This window comes from Bos indicus x Bos taurus, chromosome 22 (genome assembly GCF_003369695.1).
Source record: "Bos indicus x Bos taurus breed Angus x Brahman F1 hybrid chromosome 22, Bos_hybrid_MaternalHap_v2.0, whole genome shotgun sequence".
Taxonomy (NCBI): domain Eukaryota; kingdom Metazoa; phylum Chordata; class Mammalia; order Artiodactyla; family Bovidae; genus Bos; species Bos indicus x Bos taurus.
In genome coordinates this window covers 39,107,981-39,135,032 of record NC_040097.1, presented here as the reverse complement: position 1 = coordinate 39,135,032, position 27,052 = coordinate 39,107,981, and the positions used below count along the sequence as shown (strand labels likewise).

The 27,052-nt window shown below is 42.6% G+C and overlaps 1 protein-coding gene across 7 annotated transcripts in view; it reads right to left on the bottom strand.

Annotated features, from left to right (window-relative positions):
- The window catches only part of ITPR1 (inositol 1,4,5-trisphosphate receptor type 1), a 352,733-nt gene that overhangs the window by 168,685 nt on the left and 156,996 nt on the right, over positions 1-27,052 (bottom strand). For all 7 annotated transcript variants that reach the window (XM_027522186.1, XM_027522187.1, XM_027522189.1 and 4 more), the window contains 13 exons: positions 26,253-26,407; positions 19,785-19,884; positions 18,276-18,436; positions 17,463-17,604; positions 15,563-15,721; positions 12,759-12,931; positions 11,370-11,489; positions 9,986-10,180; positions 7,434-7,685; positions 6,649-6,790; positions 5,933-6,086; positions 3,821-4,008; positions 574-712 (listed from right to left, as the gene is read on the bottom strand). In XM_027522186.1, the coding sequence (XP_027377987.1) occupies positions 574-712; positions 3,821-4,008; positions 5,933-6,086; positions 6,649-6,790; positions 7,434-7,685; positions 9,986-10,180; positions 11,370-11,489; positions 12,759-12,931; positions 15,563-15,721; positions 17,463-17,604; positions 18,276-18,436; positions 19,785-19,884; positions 26,253-26,407 (2,080 nt within the window). The remainder of the gene's footprint in view (positions 1-573; positions 713-3,820; positions 4,009-5,932; positions 6,087-6,648; positions 6,791-7,433; positions 7,686-9,985; positions 10,181-11,369; positions 11,490-12,758; positions 12,932-15,562; positions 15,722-17,462; positions 17,605-18,275; positions 18,437-19,784; positions 19,885-26,252; positions 26,408-27,052) is intronic.

Below are 27,052 nucleotides of genomic sequence, written 5' to 3'. Positions count from 1 at the left end.
CATGGATTAACCTCAAGTTTTCCAGCTTCTTTTACTGCAAAGCTCTGAAGCCAGGTCAACCTGGATCACACTGTCCACTGGCTCCAGGTTTCTCCTCAGTGCATGAACCCTGTGAGAGGCACTACCTCTTTACAAGGAAGCTCAGACCTTGCTAGGTGGGTTTATTTCTACTACTATCTTTCTCTTATCCATCACCACTATATCCTGGGCAGGGAAAAACTTCTACTCAGAGTAAAAGTTGCTAGTGGACAGTCAATTTTCTTGGAGAATTTTGTTTTAGGGTGTTTTTTTTTCCCCAGTATTTCACACAACCATAACATTAGAATCCTCAGCTGTCTTATGACTAAGACACTCAAAGATGGAAGAAATAAGATCTACTTCAGAAGGAATCTGGGCTCTTGCAATTATTTGTTTGCCCCAAATGGGTAACTCCCAGGATGTCATTTTTACATATAGTCACCTTCAAATATATTCACATTTTATCCTTGTTTTAGAACGTACTCTCTGGACTTTCAGCTTTCAGTAGACCCGGGTCCAATTTTACGGCAGAAATCCCATCCTGGCATCACTCACCTGGCACATTACTTGGTCCTTCTTGGCTGCTGTTTCCGGAGGATGTTTCTGAAGTCTGGGAATTGCTTTCATCAAACTCCCGCTTAAATATACACAGGAGGCAGGAGATCCTATAATCCAACCTCACATTCAAAATAAACTAGAGATTCAATGGAAATGGAAACAGATTGGTTACATTAGCATACCACCTGGAACACCCCGCCAAACCGCTGCACTCTGGCTGGGCCTGGCATCTGCTGCGTCAATTACCTTAAACCCTAAGTGAGCCAAATATTTGGCTTAAGATTTCAACAGTCTTCAAAGACTTGCATGGGATACATCAATTTTGCCCGCAGCACCTTAAGCTTCTAGTAAAAGCTTCAGCATCCCGGCAATTAATTTAATAATCAGAACAATAAATCACTCACTCCCCACTCCATCCTCTATAAAACATTAATTTCAGCAAGTATCGAATGCCAACGCTGAGCCTTAAGAAGGGCGAAGTTGGCTGCTTTTAAGTGAACTGACAGAGAAAAATGTGTTTTCAGTACGAGAATTAGCTTGGCTCTTTATTTTCTATGAATGACTGTTTCCTTTGATGTAGACGCAAACTCTTGGGCTCCCTCTTCTTTCACTCCCTGTGTTCCCTCCCCATCCGCTCCAACACAAGGATACTTTTTCCATGCTTCTGGCTGGAGCCAAAAAAGAAAGATCAGTCAACCAGTCGGAACTGTAAAAGGACCTTACCGACAGTCTCTTCTCTCTTTATCAAACTAACTGTCCATTCTGCATGGCTTCTCTTGCCCTCAGGCAGTCTCAGGACCTTCCTCGACAAGCACACATCTCATCAATGACTAAGCCCTGCTGGTTCTGCCTCTGCCACTCCTCATGGATCTCTCCCCTGCTGTATTTTACCCCGCTCACAGCCTCTCTCTCCCACCTCAGTCATTACACTACCAAATTTACCAGGTCTACCTCCCAACGGTATTTCTTCTTAGGTTAGCTCCCTGCTTGAAAACAGTCAAAGGCTCCCTCAGAATCAAGTCCTAACACTTCAGGCACCCAAAGTTTTCCAGAGTCTGCCTTTCCAACCTCATTTCTGATAACTTCCTTTCAGCACACGCCACGCCCCTGCCCAAGGAGAAGGGCTTACTGACCTTGAGCAATGATGCTCTGGCTTAACCTGCTCCACCTGTCTGAGAACAGCACCTTGTTTCTAGCAACACCTGTCCATGGCTAAAGGCTCAGATAAAATCTTACCTCCTCTTTAAAATCTCCTCAGGTCCTTACTGAATGGGATCACCAGACCCACCCTTATCTCAGAAGAACATTTTTCTCATGGCTTTATTTCCATGTACACACAGCTTCATCACACCTCCTTTTCCTATTAGACTTTAAACACCCTGGAGACAGAGCCCCTGTCCTAACTGTCTCTGCATTCCTCATACAGCCCCTCATCTAGCCAGGCAAAGTGCGTTGCATATGGTAGATCATTAAGTATTTGCCGAAAGAATCCATCAATTAAATGTTCTCAGATTATTACAGTAATCACTACAGTGAGTAGACCTCAAGATGTAACCAATTTTCACATCACATCAATTCTGATAAACACACATGATATCTACATACTTGGGACCTGTAAGCCATGGCCTGAAATCCTTGAAATATTTCTCTACTTTTGCTCAGACAAAAATTCAATGATTTTCCTGTACTTAAATCATTCTTTATTGGCTTCAGTAATTATTTTGAGGAGTACCACTGTTGCTTTCAAACCATCAGTTAACTGTGATTTTAGAATTTTTAAAAATCCTTCCATCTGTAAACATGCCTATTTCTCTCCTCCATCTCAACTCCTCATCTCCTCCATCCTTCCTGGAGTTGAGATCAGGCAGTGTGAAATAAAAGAGAAAAGTGACTACAGCATTCTTTTCATTAAGGAGCAGCTAATTTTGTTAATGAATTTAAAACTCCCAGGGAGCAGAAAGAAGAAAACATAATTTGTTGGAAGGCTGGAAGGTTCGCATAGGAAGCAGAGGGCTCCCATCCCCACTTCCCTAGGCCAGGACTTTGCTTATACAATTATCCTCTCCTCTTTTTCAGTAAGTCCCCCCTCTCAACGTGATCACTTCCATTCTGCATACAATCTTGCTGATATCCCTTAACTTAAATATGACCAACAATCACCTTTCAGCCCCCGCCCCGACTTTTCTCTGTGCATCTTTACAGCAAATCCACTCAAAACAATTTTCTGCCCTGACTCCCCACTTCATCTTCTCCCGTTCCTTCTTGACCTTGACCTGTTCCCAGACTTGCCAACTGTGCTTCCACCTCGGGTCTCTGCATTTATTGCTCCATCTGAGTCTCAGAGACTCTTTCCCTAAATATGAGTTCCCTCACTGCTCTCTGAATGGGAAGACCTTCTTTGATAATCTCATCAAAACATGTACCCCCAAGGGCCTCCAAACAGTCTTGACTCTCTTTTATATTTTAACATCCTTGGTATATACATTGTTACATGCCTATGTGTTTGTGTGTGCTAAATTGCTTCAGTCGTGTCTGAGTCTTTGTGACCGTTTGGACTATAACCCGCCAGGTGTCTCTGTCCACGGGATTCTCCAGGCAAGAATACTGGAGTGGGTTGCCATGCCCTCCTCCAGGGGATCTTCTGGACCCAGGGATCAAACCCACATCTCTTTTGTCTCCTGCTTCGGCAGGCAAGGATTCTTTACCACTAGTGCTGCCTGGGAAGCCCTTATAAGCTTATGCCCCCTATCAAAATGTAAGCAGGAATGATTTTGTTCATTGCTGGATTTTCAGTGCTTAAAAGTACTTGGCATGGAATCAGTATCAATAAGTATTCATTGAATATATGAATGGTTGAGGGAGGGAGAAAGGGAAGGCTTGAGGGAGGAGTTACAAACTTTATGGAACTTTGAACTGAGTTATGAACAAAAAGCAGGGATCTCAGCTATGGACAGAGTGTGAGTGAATTCTGAGCAAACGAAAAGTATGGCTGACAACAGAGAGCAATGATGAGGGAAAGCAAGGGTAACTGCTGACAGTCTGGCATGGCTGGCAGGACAGGGCATGTTGGGGACGGACAGGAGATGACAAGCAGTAAGAGGGCTGGTTCAGAGATGGCACCCGAGGCTAAGAATCTACCTCCACTCTCTTCCCTAAAGCCTGGGGCTCCATCAAAGCAGGGCCACTGCACACAGATGCTCCCCTGTGAAGCACACTCCTGCCCCTACTTCTGGCCCATGATTACCTGGAGTATTTCAATGATCTTCAGCTTGGTGTCCATCACCATGATGTCCTCCTTCTCCGGCTCGGCCTGCTTCACGTTGCCCTCAGGGGCGGTGGCCGTGGGTGTCATGGGCAGGAAGCCTCCTCCCCGGAGCACCACCTGGGTCATCAGCTCTCCGACCCCATGGATGGACCGCATCACGTTACTGCCTAGGAAGGGCCAGGACAGACCCCGGTCACGACAGACCCCTGGAGCACACTCTGGGGCACACCTGGCCAGGGGCAGAGGCTCTTCAGGACAAGTCATTTCACACGTCTCTGTCCCAATACATTCTATGACCCTGGGAACCTGATAGGTTAATACCTATCAAAAATGTAGGGCTTACTATGGAAGACAGTATGAAGATGTCTTACAAAACTAGGAATAAAACCACCATATGACCCAGCAATCCCACTCCTAGGCATATACCCTGAGGAAACCAAAATTGAAAAAGACACATGTACCCCAGTGTTCACTGTAGCACTATTTATAGCTAGGACATGGAAGCAACCTAGATGTCCATTGACAGATGAATGGATAAAGAAGCTGTGGTACATATACACAATGGAATATTACTCAGCCATAAAAATGAATGCATTTGAGTCAGTTTTAAAGAGGTGGACGAACCTAGAGCCTATTATACAGAGTGCAGTAACTCAAAAAGAGAAATATAAATATCATATACTGACACATATGTATGCAATCTAGAACGATGGTCCTGATGAATTTATTTGCAGGGTAGCAATGGAGAAACAGACATAGAGAACAGACTTATGGACACGGGGACAGGGAGGAGAGGGTGAGATGTATGGAGAGAGTAACATGGAAACTTACACTACCATATGTAAAATAGATAGCCAATAGGAATTGGCTGTATGACTCAGGGAGCTCAAACAGGGGCTCTGTGACAATCCAGAAGGGTGGGATGGGGAGGGAGATGGGAGGGATGTTCGGAAGGGAAGGGACATGGGTGTACCTATGGCTGATTCTTATTGATGTTTGACATAAAACCACAAAATTCTGTAAAGCAATTATCCTTCAATAAAAAAATAAAGTGGCAAAAAAAAAAATTCAGGGTTTAAGGAAGTAGGTGAAAGAGCGTGGGCTTTGAAATTGCCCAAAGGAGCAATTTTATGGGTTAAATAACCTGCCCAATTGTATGGCCACCCACTGCATGCCTGCTGTGGGTGTTAACAAGACACACATCTGGTGCTATGTTAATACAGGAGTTAACAAGACACACATCCGGTGCTGCGCCAACAGCCACCTGATCTTGAGGGCACTGTGCCACCTGTGAGGGTCAGTTTATTCAACTATAAAAGGAGAAAACCCAGCTCAACTGACAGGGTCATGTGGCAAATGACTGCGCACAGGCCCTAACAGGCAGTAGAATGCAAGTAAACGCAATTTTTCTATTCCAGCTGAAAAGACTAGTTGAACAATAATCCACACGAGTACCAAGTATGTGTCTATTACGACACTAAAACAGAGGAGAACAACAAACACATCAAGGCAAATTTTCCTACTCACAAATTGGAAACAGGATACCCAGACACAGTCTGGATTTCATTTACTCACATACTAACGTAAGCACAGAACATCATGGCACATCAAGAGCAGTGAATAAGCATTCCAGCTGTGAGGCGACTTTCAAATGGTGCAGTGGAATGTGCAACTTCATTTATAAATGTAAAAAATACAGCACAGTGTTAACAACCATTGACTCTGAGTCACGGGTCCTTGGTGTCCACTCTACTATTCTTTCCACTTGTGTTTGTATCTGAACACGTTCGTAATGAAGAGTCAAGAAGAAGAGGACCAAGAAAGGATGTGACACCACATGGTAATGCAACAGCACGTGGTAAGCATGACAGAGGCAGGAGGAGGCGCAAGCGCGTCCCCACGTGTGGGCACCGTCAGAGCCCCCACCTCACGTGGGCACCATCAGAGCCCCCATCTCACGTGGGCATCGTCAGAGCCCCCACCTCACGTGGGCACCGTCAGAGCCCCCACCTCACGTGGGCACCGTCAGAGCCCCCACCTCACGTGGGCACCGTCAGAGCCCCCACCTCAGCTCCTCCACGTTGTTCTCACCTTTATTCTCCTCTCCCTTCGCCATCTTGCTGATGGGGAAGATTGTGGTCACGTGCACACAGTCCAATATGGCCAGGAGGATTTTGGTTAATCGGAGAAGGTCGGAGAAGTTGTAGAAACCAAAGTAGATGAGATTCCTAGCTAGGTTGACAACCTATTGTATTTAAAAGAGAGAGGGGGGAGATGGATTAATTAAACAGTATCCTTCGGTTCCATTTCAGGTGGACTATTTTACAAATGACTGATTGTGACCTTCTTTACCGTAAGAGAAGTCATTTAATTTACTTGCAGTTTCTGATCAAATTTAATTTAGTTTCATAAGGAGAAAAAATAAGAAATGAAAATGTGCAGAGCTGCTGATCAGTTCTGATGACTGGTGAATAAAAAACCAACCTCATCACTGGGTCTGTGTAGCTTCCCAAAGATAATAGAGGGCAAGCCAAGGTATATCCAACAAGGATACAGATAACATTGCAATGCTTGGAAATCTAACCCCTAAAAAGGCAAAGTGGTTCCAAGGAGAAATATTCAACTCAAAGGTGATAAGAATTTCTGTCCCTCAAACGATTCACCTACGACAGATCCTAAGCACAGTCTGGTTTCTTTCCTGTCACTTTTAATACAACGTACAGAGCATACATAATGTTCTATCATTTTACATGATTTAGTTCACCATGTTTCTTACAAAACATACAGATCACTTCACCATGAGTTACCTCAAATGTAAGCTTATTTTTCTCCTTATCAGAGAAAGGGAACCTCTGACACACCACATCTCTTAAATATTCCTCCACAAATTCCATGGTCTGAGCGAACCTCTCCTTAATTTCATCTTTGGAGGTTCCACTACTATCGTAGCTAAAAGGAAAGGAGAAAGAAAAGGCAATCAAAGGTCAGGTTCCTCCCAGGGAGGCCTTCCCTGTTTGCTTAGCCCCTAGAGCCAGAACCACCCATCCCAACACTTTCCACCCTCTTGCCCCTATTTACTTTCCCTGCTCAGCAGCCACCACTAACGTATATATTTAGTCTTTTATCTTAGTTATTGCCTGTCTTTCCCCACTAGTGTAAACATAGTTTTCTTTTTTGGCCACATCACACAGCATGTGGGATCCTAGTTGCCCGACCAGGAATTAAACTCGTGCCCCCAGCGTTGGAAGTGCAGAGGCTTAACCATCGAACCACTAAGTCCAAAATAGTTTTCTTGTTTGTTCCCAGATAGATTCTTTAAGCCTGGCAGGCAGGAGACACTTAAGTATTTGCTGAATAAAACAGACAAACAAGGTATAAAAGGGCAATCATACCATCTTTTACCTTCTTGAAGGAACAAATAATGCTTGCTACGCTTAATTATATTTTCATTAAAAAAAAAAAAGCCTTTCTTCTCTGATTGAACTAGACTTAACCTGACCATAAGTCCTTTGTCTTCTGCTACACAGAACACTGCAGCTAAGAGATTTGAAAGCAACACAAGGTCTTAACAGGGCGAAGGAGCCAGGCTCACTCATCAATGGCGATCTCGGAGGGGATCTCAGACCAGAGGCGGGCGTATTTCACGGGGGTGACCTGCTCCTGGGGGTCTCGGTCCACGTGCATGTGGAGCATGAGACGGCAGAAGGATGCCCGCAGGTCGTAGGGCAGGTTCTCGTCGGACATGCAGCGGAGAATGAGATCCACGTCCAGTTGGCCCGAGATATCGTTGATGGCAAGGTACTGGCGGTCCAGGCACATCCTCGCAAAGAGGTTCAGCTGGTACCTGAGAAAAGGAAAGTTGCACAGAGCTCACACTTCCAGAAACACACAGCGGGAGAGTCAGAGGAGGGGCCCAGATCTCACAGGAGTGGTGTATGGCCATGTGAACTTGTACATCAACACTCTTCACCTGCTTGTGTACACTTAAGTCTGGCTTCTGTATCCGGCAGAAAAAGGAACAGCTCAAGCCATGCCAACAGTCACACATGTCTATCCCATGTGGGAGTACCTACGTGGCTAGTTGATTCCATTTTGCCCTTATTTTATAAAATGGGGGAGAAAAAAATGAAAAATCATTTTCATTAGGGTGAAAACGATTGTCTATTTCCTTAGTTATGCCTTTTAAAAAATATTTATTTAGCTGTGCCTGGTCTTAGTTGGGGCACAACGGATTCTCAGTCTTCACTGTGGCATGCAAACTCTTAGTTGTGGCATGTGAGATCTAGTTCCCTAACCGGGGATCGAACCTGGGCCCCCAGCATTGGGAGCTCAGAGTCTTAGCCACTGGACCAGCAGGGAAGCCCTACTTTAGTTTGGCTTTTATACAGCACATTAAAGACCACAAAGGAAATGGTAAAGGTTTTAGACCTTCACTGAGTCTCCTTAGAAATTTTATGACACTTTCGGGGTCTTATCTCATACAGCTCTGCTCTTTGACTTCACACACATGTGACAAACATCATGGAAAAAGTAGGGGACTCCTCAAAATGTCTTAAGGTTTCCTCCTCACCCAATTACATGTGATCTCTGTGAAGTTCCAAACTTGGTCTATTACATGCTCATAACATCAACAAAAATTAGAGTGTCATAATATTCAGAGAATGCAAAGACAAAGAGAAACAAAAGTGCTCATTTACAACTGGTGAGAGCGTGCACCAAAACAGCCAGTCTAGGATTGCTTGCTTAATCAGTTTAAAATATGCCTGTGCCCCAATCTCATAATTTCCTGGTATGGAATGGAAATTCCTACACACACGCACCAATCTGAACAATGATGTTTCCTGACACGAAAAACTAAATTGTGGCACACAATGAATTCAAAGCGAAAAGAAAATGTTGGCATAGTAATAAATGGAATAACATTCAGCAGTCAATATTAAAGAAATGGACCTACCACCATTAGCATGAATCCATTTCAGATTCAATACTGAATAAAAAGGGCAGATTTCAGAGAAAAACTCAGAGTATGGAACCATTTATATAAAATTTCAAGGCTCATTAAAATACTATGTGTTATTTATGAATGCACAGAAATGTAAAATATGAACATACATAGAGTGTGGAAGGTCACCCACCATCTGCGTGAACGGAGAGAACAAAATACAGGAGGGTCACAAAGGGCATTGGAACTGCAAAGTTGAGTTTTTATTAGAAAATGCTGCTAGCACTTCTCCAACCATCTCCTGTTTTCTTTTCTTTTTCAAGTGTTTACTGGTTCCCTTCCCTTGAGGTGGCAGAGTCAACAGGTCTTACAGCTGGGACCAAGGAAACACCAGGATGGGGGTGGAAACCAGTCAACACGGCAGGTTCTCGCTGTCCGAGGAAGGAGTTGTGGATACAGAGGGTGAAGATGAGAACGACCCTATGGTGCTGGAGTGGAGCTAAAAGTCGTGATGTGAACTCAGGGTTTTTATTACATTCATATACATTAATACAGAAACAAATGTGTGTGTGTATGCAGATAGAGACATCAACAGATGTGTGCATACACATGCACATTTCTTAGCTCTGCCTGTAACAGTTCTAAGAGGTTGGCACATTGTCTCCGTTTTGCAGGTAAAGGAACTGGGACATAGAGGTGGATAACTGGACCAAAGTCAAAAAGTTAATATCATTGCTATATTTAGAATGGATAGCCAACAAGGACCTACTGTATAGCACATGGAACTCTGCTCAATGCTATGTGGCAGCCTGGATGGGAGGGGAGTTTGGGAGAGAATGGGTACATGTACGGCTGCGTCCCTGACAGTGATACAACTATCATATTATTAATCAGCTATACTCTAGCATAAAATGAAAAATTTTTTAAAAAGTCAGTATGTAGAGAGGTGACCCCACAGCCTGACTCGTATCTACCACAAACTACATCCATGTGCTACCCCGTGCAGAGACCAACAACTGTGAGACGGGGCTGATGCAACCAAGCAGCTTCCTTGTGACCAAGCCACGCCCAGGTAGCACTGCCCTACTATGTAAGCACTGCTGACAGCTCACACTCTACAAACTCCTGAAATACACATTTGTCTTTCTGCTGGACGTCTCATGAGAGGACATCACAGGGCGCCCGTGCACAGGCCCGCGCACCTGTAGTAGCCAAGGACGTCGCGGTCTTCCTTCTGGCCCTCCTTGGCATCCTGCGCCAGCTCCCGGACACTCTTACTGCGAACCTCCTTGTTGCTGTCCCTCCAGAAGAGCCATACTTCTTCCTCATCCTCGCCTGCCTCCAGAGCGTTCTCTCCGGTAGAAACGCCTTCAAATTCAAAACGGGAGAGCACCAACCTGAAAACATAGGAGGAGGCGGGAAAACTCATTATGTCTGAAATCCTTGCTTGTCGCTGATTAACTATATTTGTGCGTTGAACTCCAGCTGTGCTTTCAGCACACACACACACACACACACACAGAAAGCCACTTCGTTTCTCCCTTTGGCAGAACCATAGGAGAGGCAAACATCGACTTCATACACTTTAGCTCAGGTGTGCCCACTAGGGAGGCTGTGTCTCCCCAGGGGATGCTTGGCAACATCCGGAGACGTCTTTGGCTGTCCCAACTAAATGGGAGAGGTACTGTTGGCAACCGGTACACATACACAGAAGACTGCTGCACTTCCTGCGAGGCACAGGACAGCACCCACAGCACAGAACTGCTTGGCCCCAAATGTCAAAGGCCAAGGTTGAGAAAGTCAGCATTCAGCCCAAGCTCAAAATTAAGTTATGCATGAGACCCCTCCCGCCCAAAAAATCACAAGTTTAGGGCATAAGTTAGTGTTTTTAAAAAACATTTCTTTTTTAACATTGGTATGTTACTGGCAGTATATGCTCCCCTGTTACAAATGAATCAACTACTACTTTCCAAACTTCTGTAGACCAATAAACACTTTTTGAATAGTGGTAATTTCACAAGCTCTTCCCTGCTGCTGCTGCTAAGTCGCTTCAGTCGTGTCCGACTCTGTGCGACCCCATAGATGGCAGCCCACCAGGCTCCCCCGTCCCTGGGATTCTCCAGGCAAGAACACTGGAGTGGGTGGCCATTTCCTTCTCCAATGCATGCAAGTGAAACGTGAAAGTGAAGTCACTCAGTCATGTCTGACTCTTAGCAACCCCTGTCTTAATATTGACAATGAATTACCTTCTTTAAAATTTAAACCTGATGATCCTAACTGGAGAACTTTCAAGTCTTAAAATGAAATTAAGGGTGTGTAAGATGCTCCCCAGTAGCCCACATCACTTTCAACTCAGTAAGCAAAGTGAGTGACATCACCATACAGAGGAGGCCACCACAGCAAAAGCAAATCCAGTAACTCCCCTAATCAAGATGCTGGCGTGAAGATAATCAAAGGCCAGACAACCTGACTTCAGAAGCGAAGGGGCTGGGTTTAACTCCCCATGGCACAGACAATCACTGAGGCACACGCTCTCCATCTAATTCCCATTCTCACCTTTATAGTCACTCCCCGACCCCCACTCACTTGGTCTCAATGAGGATGTCGGCATTGGTTGGATTCAGCACGGCTTTACATATCAGTTCCTGAGTCACCGGAATGGATTTGTTCATGGACACGCAGAGGTCAGAGAGGTAATCTAAGAACCTGTGGGGAAACAGAAACCAAACCAAATGCTTTTTGTAGCCAGAGTAAGGGTTAGGTATTGGGGACGTGGCTCTCCCTCCAAAGGGTAGACCCAAGCTACCTTTACCACAAGTCAGAGAGGCTTTGGGTTTCAGTGTCTGTGTGCATGGTATCACCAGTTACCCAGACATGGGAGGGAGGGAAGAGAAAGGAGGGAGGGAGAGAGCAGAGGGAGGCAAGGAAGGAGGGAAAAAGAAAGAAAGAAAGAAAAGCACAAGAAGGATGGGTGTGACTGCTATAAGGAAGAGGCGATGAGGTAAAAATGAACAGAAGAACCAATCAAGTAAGATCACCTAAGGAAGACGTGGTGATGATGCTAGGTACTCAGAGTGGGGAGAGGTCTGATGCTTGGGGCCTAAATCAGAATCCTGGTTCTGGTTCTTCTCCACTACATTCTAATATGTACTGTTATTTGGGGGAAATTATTTAACCTAACTATGTTTCAGTTTTCTCATCAATAAAAATGGATAACCTTTAACCCCAGAGGGCTCTTCTGAAGATTAAATGAAGTAATTCATGTGAAGTGCTTACTCAGTTCAGTCCCTGGCACACGAGAGGATCCATAAGATGTTAGCTGTTTTTAATAGGTGGGAGGAGTCAGTTTCATAATAACACCTTCAGCTCTCTAGCATCAGTGTTTCTAATATCCACATTGTAAACTAGTTCCCACGTCCCCTGACACGGGGTGGATCTTAATTAAAAGGAGAAGAAAAGAGAGAAGAAAGTGTACAAGGAGGGTGGGATCTGTAAGAATGCAATAGAATTGATAGAATTCACTATTGTAAATACAAACACTCAGGTGATAACTACGTGTGCAAAAGACTTATTGATAGTTGGGGAAGTTCTGACTGGTCATAACAGGGTGCTACAAAGTGAATGAGGGGTTGATAGCTGTCACTTACATATAAGTGCCAGGCACTTCACATGTATTTATCTTCATTTAATTTTCATAACAACTAATCTAGTAGATGAGACTAAAGCTCAAGGTCACCAGCGGGTAAACTCTGGAGCCAGGATTCTACCCTGGTCCCATTTCCATACCATGCTCTTTCCATGACTCAAAGTGCCTCTCAAGACCTGCTCAATCAAGACATGGGGCCTAGCAGGCCCAAACAAAGGACATCTAGTTAAAACAAAAACAAAAACAAAAAAGACCACCATGACCAGCTCAGAGCCTGCATCATAAACACAGAGGCACTTTCTGCCGATCAACCCCACCCTCCGCCTCACCTGGGCTCCCTGTTCTTCCGCACCAGGCTGACGAAGGTGTCAATCTCTGCCGCGGTGATGTGTTTTTCCAGGAGTTTGCGATTATTGTGCAGAAGGGCGGTGATAGTGTCTTCGGCCAGCACGTCATAGCCAATCTGCTTCTGCATGAAGCCGAACTGCTTGGCTATGTACTCCTTCAAAGGGAGGAGAGAGAGGTAAGCAGGGAGGACAGTGTGGTGAGGTGCAGAGCAAGGGAAGGGGCAGCAGCCCCCGAGGAGAGCTACTCCCTTTGAGGAAAATCAGAGGGGAGCATCCTTCCCCAACTTCCCAACCCAGGGTGACAGCCGCAAACTCTCTCACATCCTTTAGTTTACTAAACCTGCCACACAGGTATCACTAAGTAACATTTCCTGTATTTACACACGGGCATTTTATTAAGTCCACAGTATTAATTTTAATGTGGTGACTTATTTTTCTAAAGGTCAAGATTGTTTTCCAGCTCTGATTTTATTACTCATTCAAGAGGATAAACTGTGCCTCACTGCCCTGTGTTGCTGAATAAACATGGTGAATTCTACCTGGATATTTTGAACAATGTTATCACTCCATTGTATTTTCCTTATCTGGGATGAAAATTAAAGTCAGTGGGTAATTAGAAATATGTGAAGAAGTGAAGTGAAAGTCACTCAGTTGAGTCGAACTCTTTGTGACTCCTTGGACTACACAGTCCATGGAATTTTCCAGGCCAGAATACTAGAGTGGGTAGCCGTTCCCTTCTCCAGGGGATCTTCCCAATTCAGGGATTGAACCCAGGTCTCCCACATTGCAGGAAGATTTTTTACCAGCTGAACCACCAGGGAAGCCCAGGAATATATAAACCAGTCAACTGCATTCACAGAACATATGAAAACATCTCTGACTTCTCTTTTGGGATCAGACATGATGTCCCATTGAAATATTTCAGGACGCCAGGAAGCCTCTTATAAATACTTTGTTGTTATTCAAAGATATTTTCCCTGTCCAAGACAGACTGCTTGCTCAAAGTTCAAAAGGCCCTTGAAACTTGGTTTCATTTTAATTCATTAATTTCAAAATCTTAAAAGTGACTAAGGACTAACAGAGCGGACTTGGGCCACTTTTCAGTAAGGATGCGTGTCTGAGAATTCACCAGCCCCCAGGGATATGTCAGTAGTACTGCCAAAAGGCACAGGGCCCATAAACAACCAAACCAAGACACCCACAGCAACAGCAACAAGAAGGACTGGTCTAGTCCTCTGATGTACAAGCAAAAGGTCCCAGCACACATTATAGACTCTGACGCATCCTCATGGGAAGAGAATAAAATCTCTTTAGCACAAGTATGGTGTAAATATGGTACTCACACACAAGAGGTGGGTTTAAACTGACCATAGTGCCCAATGGCAACCTATGCTAATGAATGAACATAGCATCACCAGTGTGTGATGCTTTATATCTACACAGTAGCAAAGGCAAAGTGAATGATTTAGAAATACGGGGTTGGCCAAAAGCTTGTTTGGGTTTTTCGTAACATCTTGTGGAGAACTCAAACTTTTTGGCCAGCCCAATACTTGCTAATAAAGTTGTATCTAATATCTCAGAGCACTGCTTAGGACAATTTAGCACTGTATGACGACACTCAAAAAGCTTTCACTACAGAGAACAGTTTAAATTTAAAGGCCAGATATAGCGGCGGTCAAAGCTTAAAAACAAAACCTTTGGTAACACACAGCAGGGACTGGAGTCCGTATTGTAAGAGGCACCGCCGTACGCTTACAGTACTTTATGGAACGCAGGTTTCTTGAACTCAGCAGTACCTACTGACTTCTTGGACCGGATAAGTCTTTGCTGGGGGTGGGGGGACTGGGCTGGGCTCACCCAGATGTTAAATAGCATCCGTGGCCTCCAACCACTTCATGCCAGTAGCATTCCCAAGCTGTGACACTCAATAGCATCTCCAGACATTTCCACACGTCCTCCCAGCCCAGGGCGGGGTGGGGGTGAGTGGTGAAATTGCTCCCAGTTAACAACCACTGACATAGTGATTCCTCAGCATCTCCAGTTGTCTGGAACCCTCACAGAGGTTTAAATATTTAATTCGTAGAGAGACTATATTGTTTGTTTGTGTGTTTACTTGTCATGACAATAGATGATGACTTAGAATGTCTAAAACACGAGCCAGAACCAAAACAAAGAGGAAGTTACCAGCAGAGATGGAGAGAATGGATGGGGCAGGAAGAAAAGATTTCACTCCATTTCCAATAAAAGCACATGGAACCACTGCACCCTTACACCTTCCAGAAATGTGCCATAAGAAATACTGTACATGTACACACCGCTATATTTAAGATGGAAAACCAACAAGGACCTACTGTATAGCACAGGGAATTCTGCTCAATGTTATGTGACAGCCTGGATGGGAGGGGAGTTTGGGGGAGAATGTATATATGTCATGTACGGCTGAGTCCCTTTGCTCCCCACCTGAAACTATCCCTACATTGTTAATTAGCTATAATCCAATATAAAATGAAAAGTTTTAAAAAATACTCTACTTGTAATATCAACATATTAAAAAAAATCTCATTCCAAGGATGCTGTAGAAGGAGAATTTTGATGTATCCTTCTCAACTCACTCATGCATCTTCCCAGGCTTGCAAAAAATCTGTTTCCTTTTGAAGAGCAAATTGAACAATGAACTAGTCTCTAGCCACTAAATAAATATATACATGTGACACTTAAAACTCATTGAGGAAAGTGAACTCGAGGGAGGAAGCTGTCTGGCACTTCCCAGGGTCCTCAGAGCTCACCTGGTTCTTCCTGTAGTCCTGCTGGGAATGTCTCAGGACCCGGTAGCAAAGGCGGCAGATGTGTCGGAAGGGTGCGTGCCGCTGGTCGCCCAGCTCCTCCAGACGCAGCATTGGGCCGTCACCACAGTCTGTGAATGGGGCCTGTAATAGCTTGAAGATCTGTTTGTGAAAAGGATGAAAACTGCCATCACCTACTGTTTTAACGGCTAAGCCTCCCTGTGAAAAGAAGAGAACCTCAAGGGTGGGTGGACTACACAGGAAAGTCTATCTAAATGATCAGGAACCTGAAATCTGTGTTCATTCCATCAACTGGGACAGGGTCCTCGGCGAACTCAGTCTTCCTAAACATAACTGGTCCTCAAATACTTGAAAATGTGGTGTTCCCAGCAGTGCCTGGGAGCACAGACTCTGGAATCAGTAGATTCTAGGTCAAAATTACACTTCTTTATTACTTTTCTACAGGTATACATCGTGGTCAAGGTAACCTTCAGTTTTCCCAGCAGTAATATGTAGAGAATAATACCTAGCTCACAGGGTGTGATAATGATGAAAGTAGATAGTCAGGTCATGAGTACAGTGCTCACCACAAGTGCTGAATAAAGGCTCCTCCACTGAATCACAGTTTTGGACCCTATAGGAATCACTATTGCGTAAAACAGCATGAGCATTAAGCCAGAGGTCTAACTTGGAAGTCATCACATCAAACAGCAGGGCATAATTCATTTCAAGACTTGAAACTCTTGTTGAAACAGGATGCAGTATTAATGAATTTGGTTCAACCATAGTTTAAAAGGAGAAAGAAACCTCAAACCCAAGTTTCTACGGATAACTCTAGGACTTATAATTAACATGTTTTTCTTTCAGCTCTAGAGGCCAGCGATTTCCAAGCCAAGCTTGCGGCCCCATCTCCAACAGTTTTAGAGAACTATGTGGTATACACTTCTGGGTGCTTCATCCACCTCGGACTTGCTACTTTCCTCCCTCTGATTCCCTTATACTCTAGTTTATTTAAATTTGTACCAAATTACACCATATATGTATTTTCTGTGAGCTAACTTCGTTTTCTACTCATTCTTTATGGAAAGATCTTTTGGTGATTTATAGTGGTCCTTATAAGAGCCTCTAAAGGCCTTCTGAGTTTATCATACACTCCAAATCTCCCAGATATATTAAATAAGCTTAAGGATGCACTGCCCTTGATACTCTTTGTGAGGAAAATACAGCTGTCAACTGCAATTCTTGTTGGAGTTCCCAAAAGGTAAATTTTCACACAGCTGATATTCAATATGTGTTAATCTAGTGAACTATCAAACTGTGAAAAGATGAAGGAAATTTACTAAGTGAAAAAAAGTCAATCTGAAAAAGGTACATAGGGTATGATTCTAACTGTTAAAATATGATGTTCTGGAAAAGGCAAAACTGTGGAGACAATAAAAAGATCAATGGCTAGTTGCCAGGGGTTGGGGGAAAGGGAGGGACAAACAGATAAAGCAGAGAGGATTTTTAGGGTGATGAAACTACATGATGTGATAATGATGGATCATATTGTAATACATTGGTTCAAACTCACAGCATGTATGTCAAGAGTGAACCCTAATGGAAACTATACACTTTGGGCAATTGTGGTATGTCAATGTAGTTTTATCAGTTCTAACAAATGTACCCCTCTGGTGGGGACGCTACTAATGGGAGAAGCTGTATGTGTGTAGGAGGTATGGGAATTCTTTATACTTTCTACTCACTTTTGCTGTGAACTTAAAACTGCTCCAAAAAATTGTCTGTTTTTTTTTTTTTAAAGTCAACAGATCAAGCCTCCCCAGTAGAAATCATCTACATTCCTCTATAAGACCAGATAATATGGATTCTTGCTAGAGCCAACCCAGTATGTCACCTCACTGACCTGCTTAAGAATATTCTGTTCTCTCATGAGCTTCTGACGCTCTCTGTTGGGCTTGGAGAAGACCACTTCAAGAACATCTTGACCAGAATTGGTTCCGCCAGTGACAAAGTAAACCAAGTCTTCCAGCAGCTTGGTTACAGATCTTAGGAGGAAAGAAGCAATTAGACATGGGAAGTGTTTGATATTTAACAGAATCAAAACCACCATGAAAGCTTTCAGGCTTAAGGAACCAGTCACACAGACGCAAACCCATTCTTCCCAGTTTCCTTGAAATTGTCAATTAAGGCCAATTACCAGTAAGAGTGCAACAGAGACAATATTTCACTGTCCAAAAAAGATTATCATTTTCACAAAACAGTAGACATTACATTTTATCTCGGATAATGCAGGAGACCCTGGTTCAATCTCTGGGTAGGAAAGATCCCCTGCAGAAGCAAATGGCAACCCACTCCAGTACTTTTGCCTGGAGAATCCCACGGACAGAGAAGCCTGGCAGCCTACAGTCCAAGGGGTTGCAAAGAGTTGGACACGACTGAGCAACCAACACACAACCTCCACCACTGATATTTAATAAGGTAGTTCCAAAGACCAAGCCAGAGGCAGGAAAACAGAGAAGGAAGGAGATCTTTACTGTTTAGAGACCTTCAGAATAGTGAGAGAAACTATTGAAAACCACAAGTTGAAGCCACTGGTAAGTGCTAAGGCCTGGAGCTCTTCCACAGAGCTCTTCAGAACACTTCTCTCTCTGCCAGGGATTTTAAAATCCACGGTGGGTGAGAACGAGCATGTGCAGTTCTTGCAGGGAGCCCTCACCTTCTTTCATTCTGGGTGATGGTGCCCTTCTCCAACTTGCCCGCTATGGAGCCCAGCACCTTGCTGGCATCATTGGCAAAGTCCAGATCCCGAACCTCAGCAGGAGAGACTGGCACTATGGCAAAGGCTTCCTTGTCCTCCTTCACGGGAGAAGTGCCAATCTGAAATGAAAGATGGGTTTGTGGGAGAGTCCACTGCCTGCAATGCAGGAGACTCGCATTCAATCCCTGGGTTGGGAAGATCTCCTAGAGAAGGGCATGGCAACCCAACTCCAGTATTCTTCCCTGGAGAATCCCATGGACAGAGGGGCCTGGCGGGCTACCGTTCATGGAGTTACAAGGAGTAGGACACGACTGAGTGACTAACACTTTAACTTTCTACTAGATTGAGAGGGGAAGATATTACTCAAATGCTGGATTTATAGAACTCTGGGCAACTGAAAAAACTTGGAGCTCTCTTACTGTTAAAATAAAGTGGACACAGAAAAACACCTGAAAAGATGAACCTCAAATTGTCAACAGTTGTTACCTTTAGAGGTTGGTAACGTGAAGAAAATTAAGGCAGGAAATGGGGTAGTACTATGATTTTACAGCTTCATTTGTTACATAAGCATCTGAGATGTTTGTAATTTAAAAACATATATTCAGTTGCTTCATTTGCTTGGGGCTGGTGCACTGGGATGACCAGAGGGATGGTATGGGGAGGGAGGAGGGAGAAGGGTTCAGGATGGGGAACACATGTATACCTGTGGTGGATTCATTTCCATATTTGGCAAAACCAATATAATATTGTAAAGTTTAAAAATAAAATTTAAAAAAAAACATGTATTCATAGGGAAAAAGCAAATATACAAAATGGTAATTATCAATCTTGAGAGTATTCTAAGGGTAGATGCTACATTGTTCTTTCAACTTTTCTGTATACATGACAATGTTCATGGAAATAGAAGAAAAAATTCCAATAATCTTCCCCATCACCAAAAAGTATGATGTGAGAGTATCATTTCATTTTTTAAACAGAAAAACCTATGTCTGTGAATATATGCTCCATGATCCTAGAGAAGGTCAGAAAGGAGGGGTAGGCTTCAGGGGGAGAGAAATTAGGGTGGAAGAACTTTCGAGAAATAAAAGTGCATATTTAAATACAAGAAGAAGTAAATAATAAAGACTGGAGGGAACCAACTAGGTACGCGATGCACCTCAAGGCACAAGCAAACATTCCCTCAGCCAAAATCAGCCTCCAGACAGACAAGAAATCCAGACAATTGCTCAACCTTTAGGGCAGAAACCATGAAATAAAATAAAAGGTTCTAGTTATTTCAAAGCCCTGGCCCTGCTTTAGCCAGGTCCCTTGGAAAGAATTCTTTCATCACATACAGGTTTGTCCACAACCACACTCTTGCCAAAGCAACAACTATTTCAGGGATCCATACGCCCCCGTCTGCCCTCAAAGGAACCCTTTCATCAGGAACCATGAGACCAAGGGAGGCAGCCAAGCTCGTGGACTTACTTTCAGCATCACGGGTTTTTCTTCTTCCTTGTCAATGGGGATGTTTGTGCTGTGAACCCAGGTATTTGTACACAGGTGTCGGAGCCGGACATAGGAGTTTCTAAAGGGAAGAAAAAAGGACTTCAGGGACCGGACTACTGAGGTTCTCCATAGCCACTGGCCTAGAATACATCCTACAAGAATAAAGAAATGGCTTTCTGTTATATACAGTGAACAACATAAACTTAAGAGGGAAAGGTTCTGGTCCAATGTACATTCGGATGTGTCTACAATTGCACATCATTCACAATGACTCTCACGTAACTGTACTGTGCTGTATTTCAGAATGCAGGCATGTTTCACTCTACTGTATTTTGTTTTCTTGCCCTTCACAGATACTGTGTGTGTGTGTGTGTGTGTGTGTTTTCCTTCCAAATTCACAGTTTGTGAATTTGCAAACTCATCATGCAAGTCTGTCGGTTCCATTTTGGCAATAAAGTATTTTTCAATTAAGATATGTACACTGTCTCTTTAAACATAATGCTGTTGCGCACGTCATATATGACTGCACTGGGAAACCCAAGAATTTGTGCGCCTCACTTTACTGTGCTAGTCACTTTATTGCGGGGGTCTGGAACTGAATCTGCAACATCTGAGGTACGCTGTGTATAAAATTACGTCCCATGAATGACCATCTCAGAACAAACTGAGCACAAGACAGAGTAACAGGAAACATTTACTGAGTATCTACTAGTGCCTATCGTGAGAGATCAAGCAGTAACAGAACTACTCATAGGCATCAATATAGCAAAAAGTGGTGTCATCAAATGTGTGAAAGAAAATAATCTTGTGTGACAGAAAGTCTTTTGAAGCACATAACAAGACAAGATTTCTAACCTCAAAAGTAAAAGATGGATATATCTTATTACATAGTTTAAATTTTACATCTTCCATACAGCAAAATTTAAATTTTTCAAACCCATTGTGAAAAAAATTGAAAGAAAAATGAACTGGGAAAGTAAAAGATTAGTGTATAGAATAAAAGAGTATTCATCCAGATATATAAAGAGATTTTGAGAAACAGTAAGAAAAACAATCATGAATACTGGAAATGAAAATGGAACATGTACACAAACCAATAATTTAATAAAGAAACTTAAGTGACCAATAAACATCCAAGTACATATTCAACTTTCTCAACTAATAAAATTAAAACAATATATCATTTTATTGTATTATATTCCAAAGGTCTGGGAGTTTGGATCTCCCCCAGTGCTTAGAAAGATGAGTTCTACACACTCATGGTAAGAGTGTCAACACCTTAAACTCTGGAAGAGAGTCTGGCATTTTGTATAACATGTGAAACGCATCTATCTTTTCACCTAGGATTCTCATTTTTATATTTCTTCTTTAAGAGAAGGTACTACATGTACCTTTAGCATAGGTACTAAATGAAGCATAAAGATGTTCAACAAAGCATTATTTATAACAGTAAAATCTTCGCGTCTCCTGCATTGGCAGGTGGATTCTTTACCAGCAGCGCCACCTGGGAAGTCCAAAAACTTATGAACTACCCAATGTTTCAGTAATGAAATAGTTAATTATAGTATATAAGACAGAATAGTATACTCTTTAAAATGGTTACAATTGATATTCATTTACTCGGAAATATGAACAGGACATATTGTTCAATGGAAAAAAATGCTACAAATAGCTTATGATTCATTTGTGATAAATAATATACAGGTTATCTGTGTGCCCAGAGACCTGTCTGAAACTACAGAGGAACAAAATATTTCTCGTAGTTATCTCTGAATGGTTAAATTTTATGTGAGTTTTTTTTACTTCCCAGTTGGTTCTCCATGAGATTTTGAAATATTTTAAAAAATATTTTAAAATATTTTTTGTTATTTCTTATATGGTATTTTTTAAATTAATTTTTATTGGCATATAGGTGCTTTACAATGTTTTGTTAGTTTCTGCTGTACAGCAAAGTGAATCAGCCATACACACACACACACACACACACACACACACGTATCTCCTCTTTTTTAGATTTCCTTCCCATTTAGGTCACGACAGAGAACTGAGTAGAGTTCCCTGTATTATATAGTAAGTTCTTATTACCTACCTATTTTATATAGAGTAGTGTGTTGTTTCTTTTTACAGTGAGCGTGAATCACTTTACAGTGTTTTTAAATTTTGCTTCTCTTTTAAAGAAGTAATCATGCACTTAAGGGATCCACAGTAGCATTAGTGAGACAAGATGAGTGCACAAGATGCAAATACAAGTAACAGGAGATGTACATTAAAAAGCATTACAATGGGGAACAGTCAAGGTAAGTACTGAAGGAGTTTTAAAGGAAGACATTAAGGAGGCTTTAGCGAGTCATGGGGAGAAGGCAATGGCACCCCACTCCAGTACTCTTGCCTGGAAAACCCCATGGATGTAGGAGCCTGGGAGGCTACAGTCCATGGGGTCGCTAGAAGTGGGACACGACTGAGCGACTTCACTTTCACTTTTCACTTTCATGCATTGGAGAAGGAAATGGCAACCCACTCCAGTATTCTTGCCTGGAGAATCCCAGGGACAGAGGAGCCTAGTGGGCTGCCATCTCTGGGGTCGCACAGAGTCGGACACGACTGAAGCGACTGAGCGGCGGCAGCAGCAGCGAGTCATGGAATATATAGTTTTTTTAAATAGGAAACTTAAGTTGGAACTTAAAATACTGGAGGGACCAGAGCGGACAGGGGAGCATGGAAGTGATTTGCATTAAAAAGAATCATAAACAATAGCATTCCAAGTTCCTGGGAAAGAGGCAAGGGGAAGGGCATGTTGAAGCAGTCACATCTCTTTAGTAGACTCTCTGCCTTTCTTCACTTTAACTATCTCGAACATTACAAGTGATACTGACTTTGAATAGCATGAATATAAATTAAACAACATGCACAAGAAACCTGACAGAGATTTGCATTTTTCTTCTGAGGAATTCGGATGCATTTTCTTATTCTCAAAGTTTAAGCAAAGCTTGGGTTTCATTGGATGACTGATTTTACATTCTAGAGTTGTATGTCGAAGTTCATGTAAAATACCAAGGACATTCTATCTATTCATTTAAAGTCTCATCCCTAATCATTAGTTCAAAAGCCAGGACAATTTCAAAAGAGCCACAAAGCTGGATGCTCTTCTGATGTTTATTTAATGCATTTCATTTGCGCATACTGCAATTTTATTATCTTGTTTATTACATCCAGGATTTGCCACTATCCCTTTTATTTTGGTTGGAAGGATTCTTTTAACCAATGACTGTCATAAAAAGTTCTTTACTGGTAATATTTCAGGTACTTTCATGTATCTACCCCCAGACTTTCTGATCTTCAAAAAAATAAAATTTAGCACTACTTTAAGATGGCGGGAAATGAGTATGTACTCCTACAAACAGTTTTTTATGACTGCCTTGAATCAGCGAATAAGAGGCCCTGTTCACTTCTGGCTCTGAGGTTGGTGGCCAAGGGCAAAAACAGATAAAATTTTGGAAAGCTAAGACCACAGGATCAAAACTACTAAGGAACACACTGGTAGACCATGCCAGACACTTTTTCCAGGGAGAACACTAGGCTTCCCTTGCTTAAGAGTTTACAATCAGTCTGTCTATGGACAACTGCCCACAAAGAATGTTTTCCAACAGAGAAACGGTAGTGAATCAAGGGGATAGAGAAGCAGGGGTCTGGAGCCAACCAAAGCTGTTTGGCAAGCTGACCTGTTGACCAAGTTCAAATTTCCCCGTCCCATGGGATCATGGGGATTTCCAACCCATCAGGGGATGTGGCCAACTGGCACCTGATTCCTATTCACCAAGGGAATGTCATGAAATATTTGATAGCTATTTTATATCACATGGTTCTGCTCTTTGTTATCCCTTACAAAATAAAATACATAGCAAATAAAATAAAAGTCATTCCCTTGTCTTCCAGGTGCCTAAAAAAATCCACTCAAGAACTTCTGGAATAGAGAATACAACATACAGAAAAGTACTTAACAGAAATGCAATGGGATTCTACAGTCCCTATCTTTATCTAGGTAGTTAGTGAGAAAGGACACGTTACAAAAGTCATCTATCCTACTCCAAACCTAATATTTTTTAGTGACCTCAAAATCAATCAAAGACCTAAATGAAAAACAGCACAAGCTATAAAACTCTCAGAAGAAAACATTAGCATCAATCTTTGTGACCTTGTATTAAGCAACAGTTTTAAGAAACCAAAATCATTAGCAAGCAAAGGAAAAAGTGTACAAACTAGACTTCACCTAAAAATTAAAAGCTTCTGTGGTTCACAAGACACCATCAAGAAAGTGAAGAAATCTACAGAATGGGAGAAAATACCTGCAAATCATATCTGGTAAGGTGTTTGGAATAAAGAACACTAACACAATAATGAAAAGAGACATAATCCATTTTTAAGTGCAAAAAAATAATGGGCAAAGGATCTTAATAGATATGCCTCCAAAATGATATATTAATACAAATGGTCAATAAACACATGAAGAAATGAAAAGACTATCTCAACATCATTAGCCATTAGGGAGACTCAAGTCAAAACCACAATGAGATACCACTGCACACTGACTAGGATGGCTCAAATATTAAAAAAAGACAGATAAACAAGCATTGGAGAGAAACAGAGAAACTGGAACCCTCAGACATGGCTCGTGAGAATACAATACCCTAAATGTAAAACTGGAAGTTCCTCAACAGTTTAGACATACAGTTACCACATGACCCAGTAATTCCACTCCTAGGTTCTAGACTCATGAGAAAAGAACATGTATTCACACAATAGCCAGAAAAAGGCAAATAACCCAAATGGCCAACAATTAATAAGTCCATCAATAAAATGTGCCATAACCACACAATGGAATATTATTCAAGAATAAAATGAAATGAATACATGCTACAAAATGATGAATCTTAAAAAAAAAAACATTAAGTGAAAGAGGTCAGTCACAAAATGCCACAAGTGATTCCATTATATGAAATGTCCAGGACAGGTAGATTAATAGAGACAAAACGTAGCTTAGTCTAAGGCTGGGGAATGGAGGATGGAGAGACGAGAGTGACGGCTAACAGGTACAGGGCTCCTTCTTACAATGATGAAATTTTTCTTAAAATCTATTCTGATGATGGCTGCCCAATTCTGCTAATCTAATAAAAATCAATGAATTGAGCACTTTAAGCAGGTGACTTGTATGACACATGAATTGTATCTCAGTATATCTGTTACATTTCTTTAGAAGCAGTCTACATCGGGACAAACTTGGGAGTACGTGAAGCTGTGCACGTATTTGGGATCTAACAAGAGGACATCTTCAGTTTTCTCCAGATTCTCAAGGCGTTCATGACCCAGCAGAGGGCAGGAGCCAGTGATCATTGTATTGAACGGTAATCAATGGCCTCCCTGTGAGGTTCTCTTCTGTGTGGACGCTGTTTCAGTGTATGACTCTGAGAGGGACAGGAACAGGACCCAGTACAAGAGAAGCCTCTCCTCCAGTTCTGACAGCACCCAAGCTGCACTTAACACTTTCACAGCCCAACTCTGGCTGAGCAGTTAAATGGCAATGACACACAGGAATAATCACAGGAATCCTCAGAGAGACAGGCCTTGTGTGCAACCTACCACGGGCCGTGAGACCTCCACTACCCAAGAATGTGTTGAAGAGTCTGAATCGCTAGAACAGCCTTGTCTGTCTTAAATGTTTAAGATTCTGGGCTCTGCGATGGGCCTCGCTTACTTATGATAAGTTGTTTCAATTCTCTGAGCCTCTGTCTTTGCCCTCTAAGAAGGGGCAAATAATACTACTTATCTCACAGGGGTTTTGATGAAGATGAAATTATATATATATATAACATGAGCATTTAGCATTATAAATGGCATGAAGTCACCACTCTAGTGTTAGTCACTATTAATACTTTTGTTGATTTTGTTAAGAGTTTTTTGTTCCATTTATGGTCCAGTTATTTTCCCCTAGAATGCATTTTTATGCAACAAAACTAAGAGTAAAAGTTAATTAACTGAAGAAGACTGATCTGATCTCTCAATATCACTAAGAAAATTTACTATGGACTGAGTGCATTTCAAATGTTCCATTTTCTAGAATTTCTTTTCAAGGGTTTATTCAATTCACCAGGAGATCTCTCACGTTTGGGAAAAGGAGCGAGAGAGTAAAGAAAACTAGAAATATTTAGCTACATGAGCTTAAGGGTTTGGCTTGTTCACCTAAACACAGCATATCTCAGGCAACTACTGAGAACTTACAACCGATGAGCCATTTTAAAAATAAAAATTACATATCATTTCAATGGGCAACCAGAACAAATCCTATACCAAATCCTGTATGCAAGCTCCAAGAAAGAAGATGATATTCTGGATTCCAAGAAACCCAGTCAGGCAACACAAACTCACTTGTGGTAAGCCTCTTTGGACTCCTACCTCGGGACGAGGCTGTCGCCTCCACGGAGTGTCGTGGGGTCCAGCTCAAAAATGGAGGAGATGTCATTGCCCTCGGGCACAGAGACCAGGGAGTACACCATCTTCTCTTGGGCATTTCGCAACCTGCTTCGGGAGGCATCCTGATCAGGGTCCACCTGGGGAAGAAAAGTCATCAGGTCAAGGATTCTGCACGCCACGCCCTTGCCTCACTACAATCACTGCTCTGTCCACAGGAATGGGGAAGAAGCAGTCGTGAACATCAGCAGTTGTCAGGAGAAGTACCACAGCTTCAGAGCAGTCACCAAAGACGAGAGCTGGCCACCCATGCCAAGAATGTTTACACCCTGCCTCACTGTGTTGCAACAAAAACGATCAAGCAACATGGTGCTGCAATGCTATATAACTGTCCACAGGCAGAGTGTTCTATGTGGTACATCCTTGGGCAGTGGGTGGGAGGGAGGAGAAACACTTTGAGAAAACTTAGCCTATGGGTGTGGTTTATGGGTGGTGGTGTTAGCCTCCAGTGAAACCGTCTAGCAAGAAGATGACACAGTTATTTCCCAGGAAAAAAAGAAGCAATGAAATAAATCTGAATCCAAGTGTTTGTAAGCAGTTATCCCCATGTGGCCAAGAAAAATATCTGAGATGTCAGACTAGCCCTGAAAAAGTGCTCCTAATTAATCAATTGCCAAGGACCATTTGGGGGAAAAGGGGCCTCTCCTGCTACGTGTGGGATATGGCAGAGACTGAAGACAATCTCTGACAACGAAGGCTGATGAACAACAATGAAAGCTTTCCCA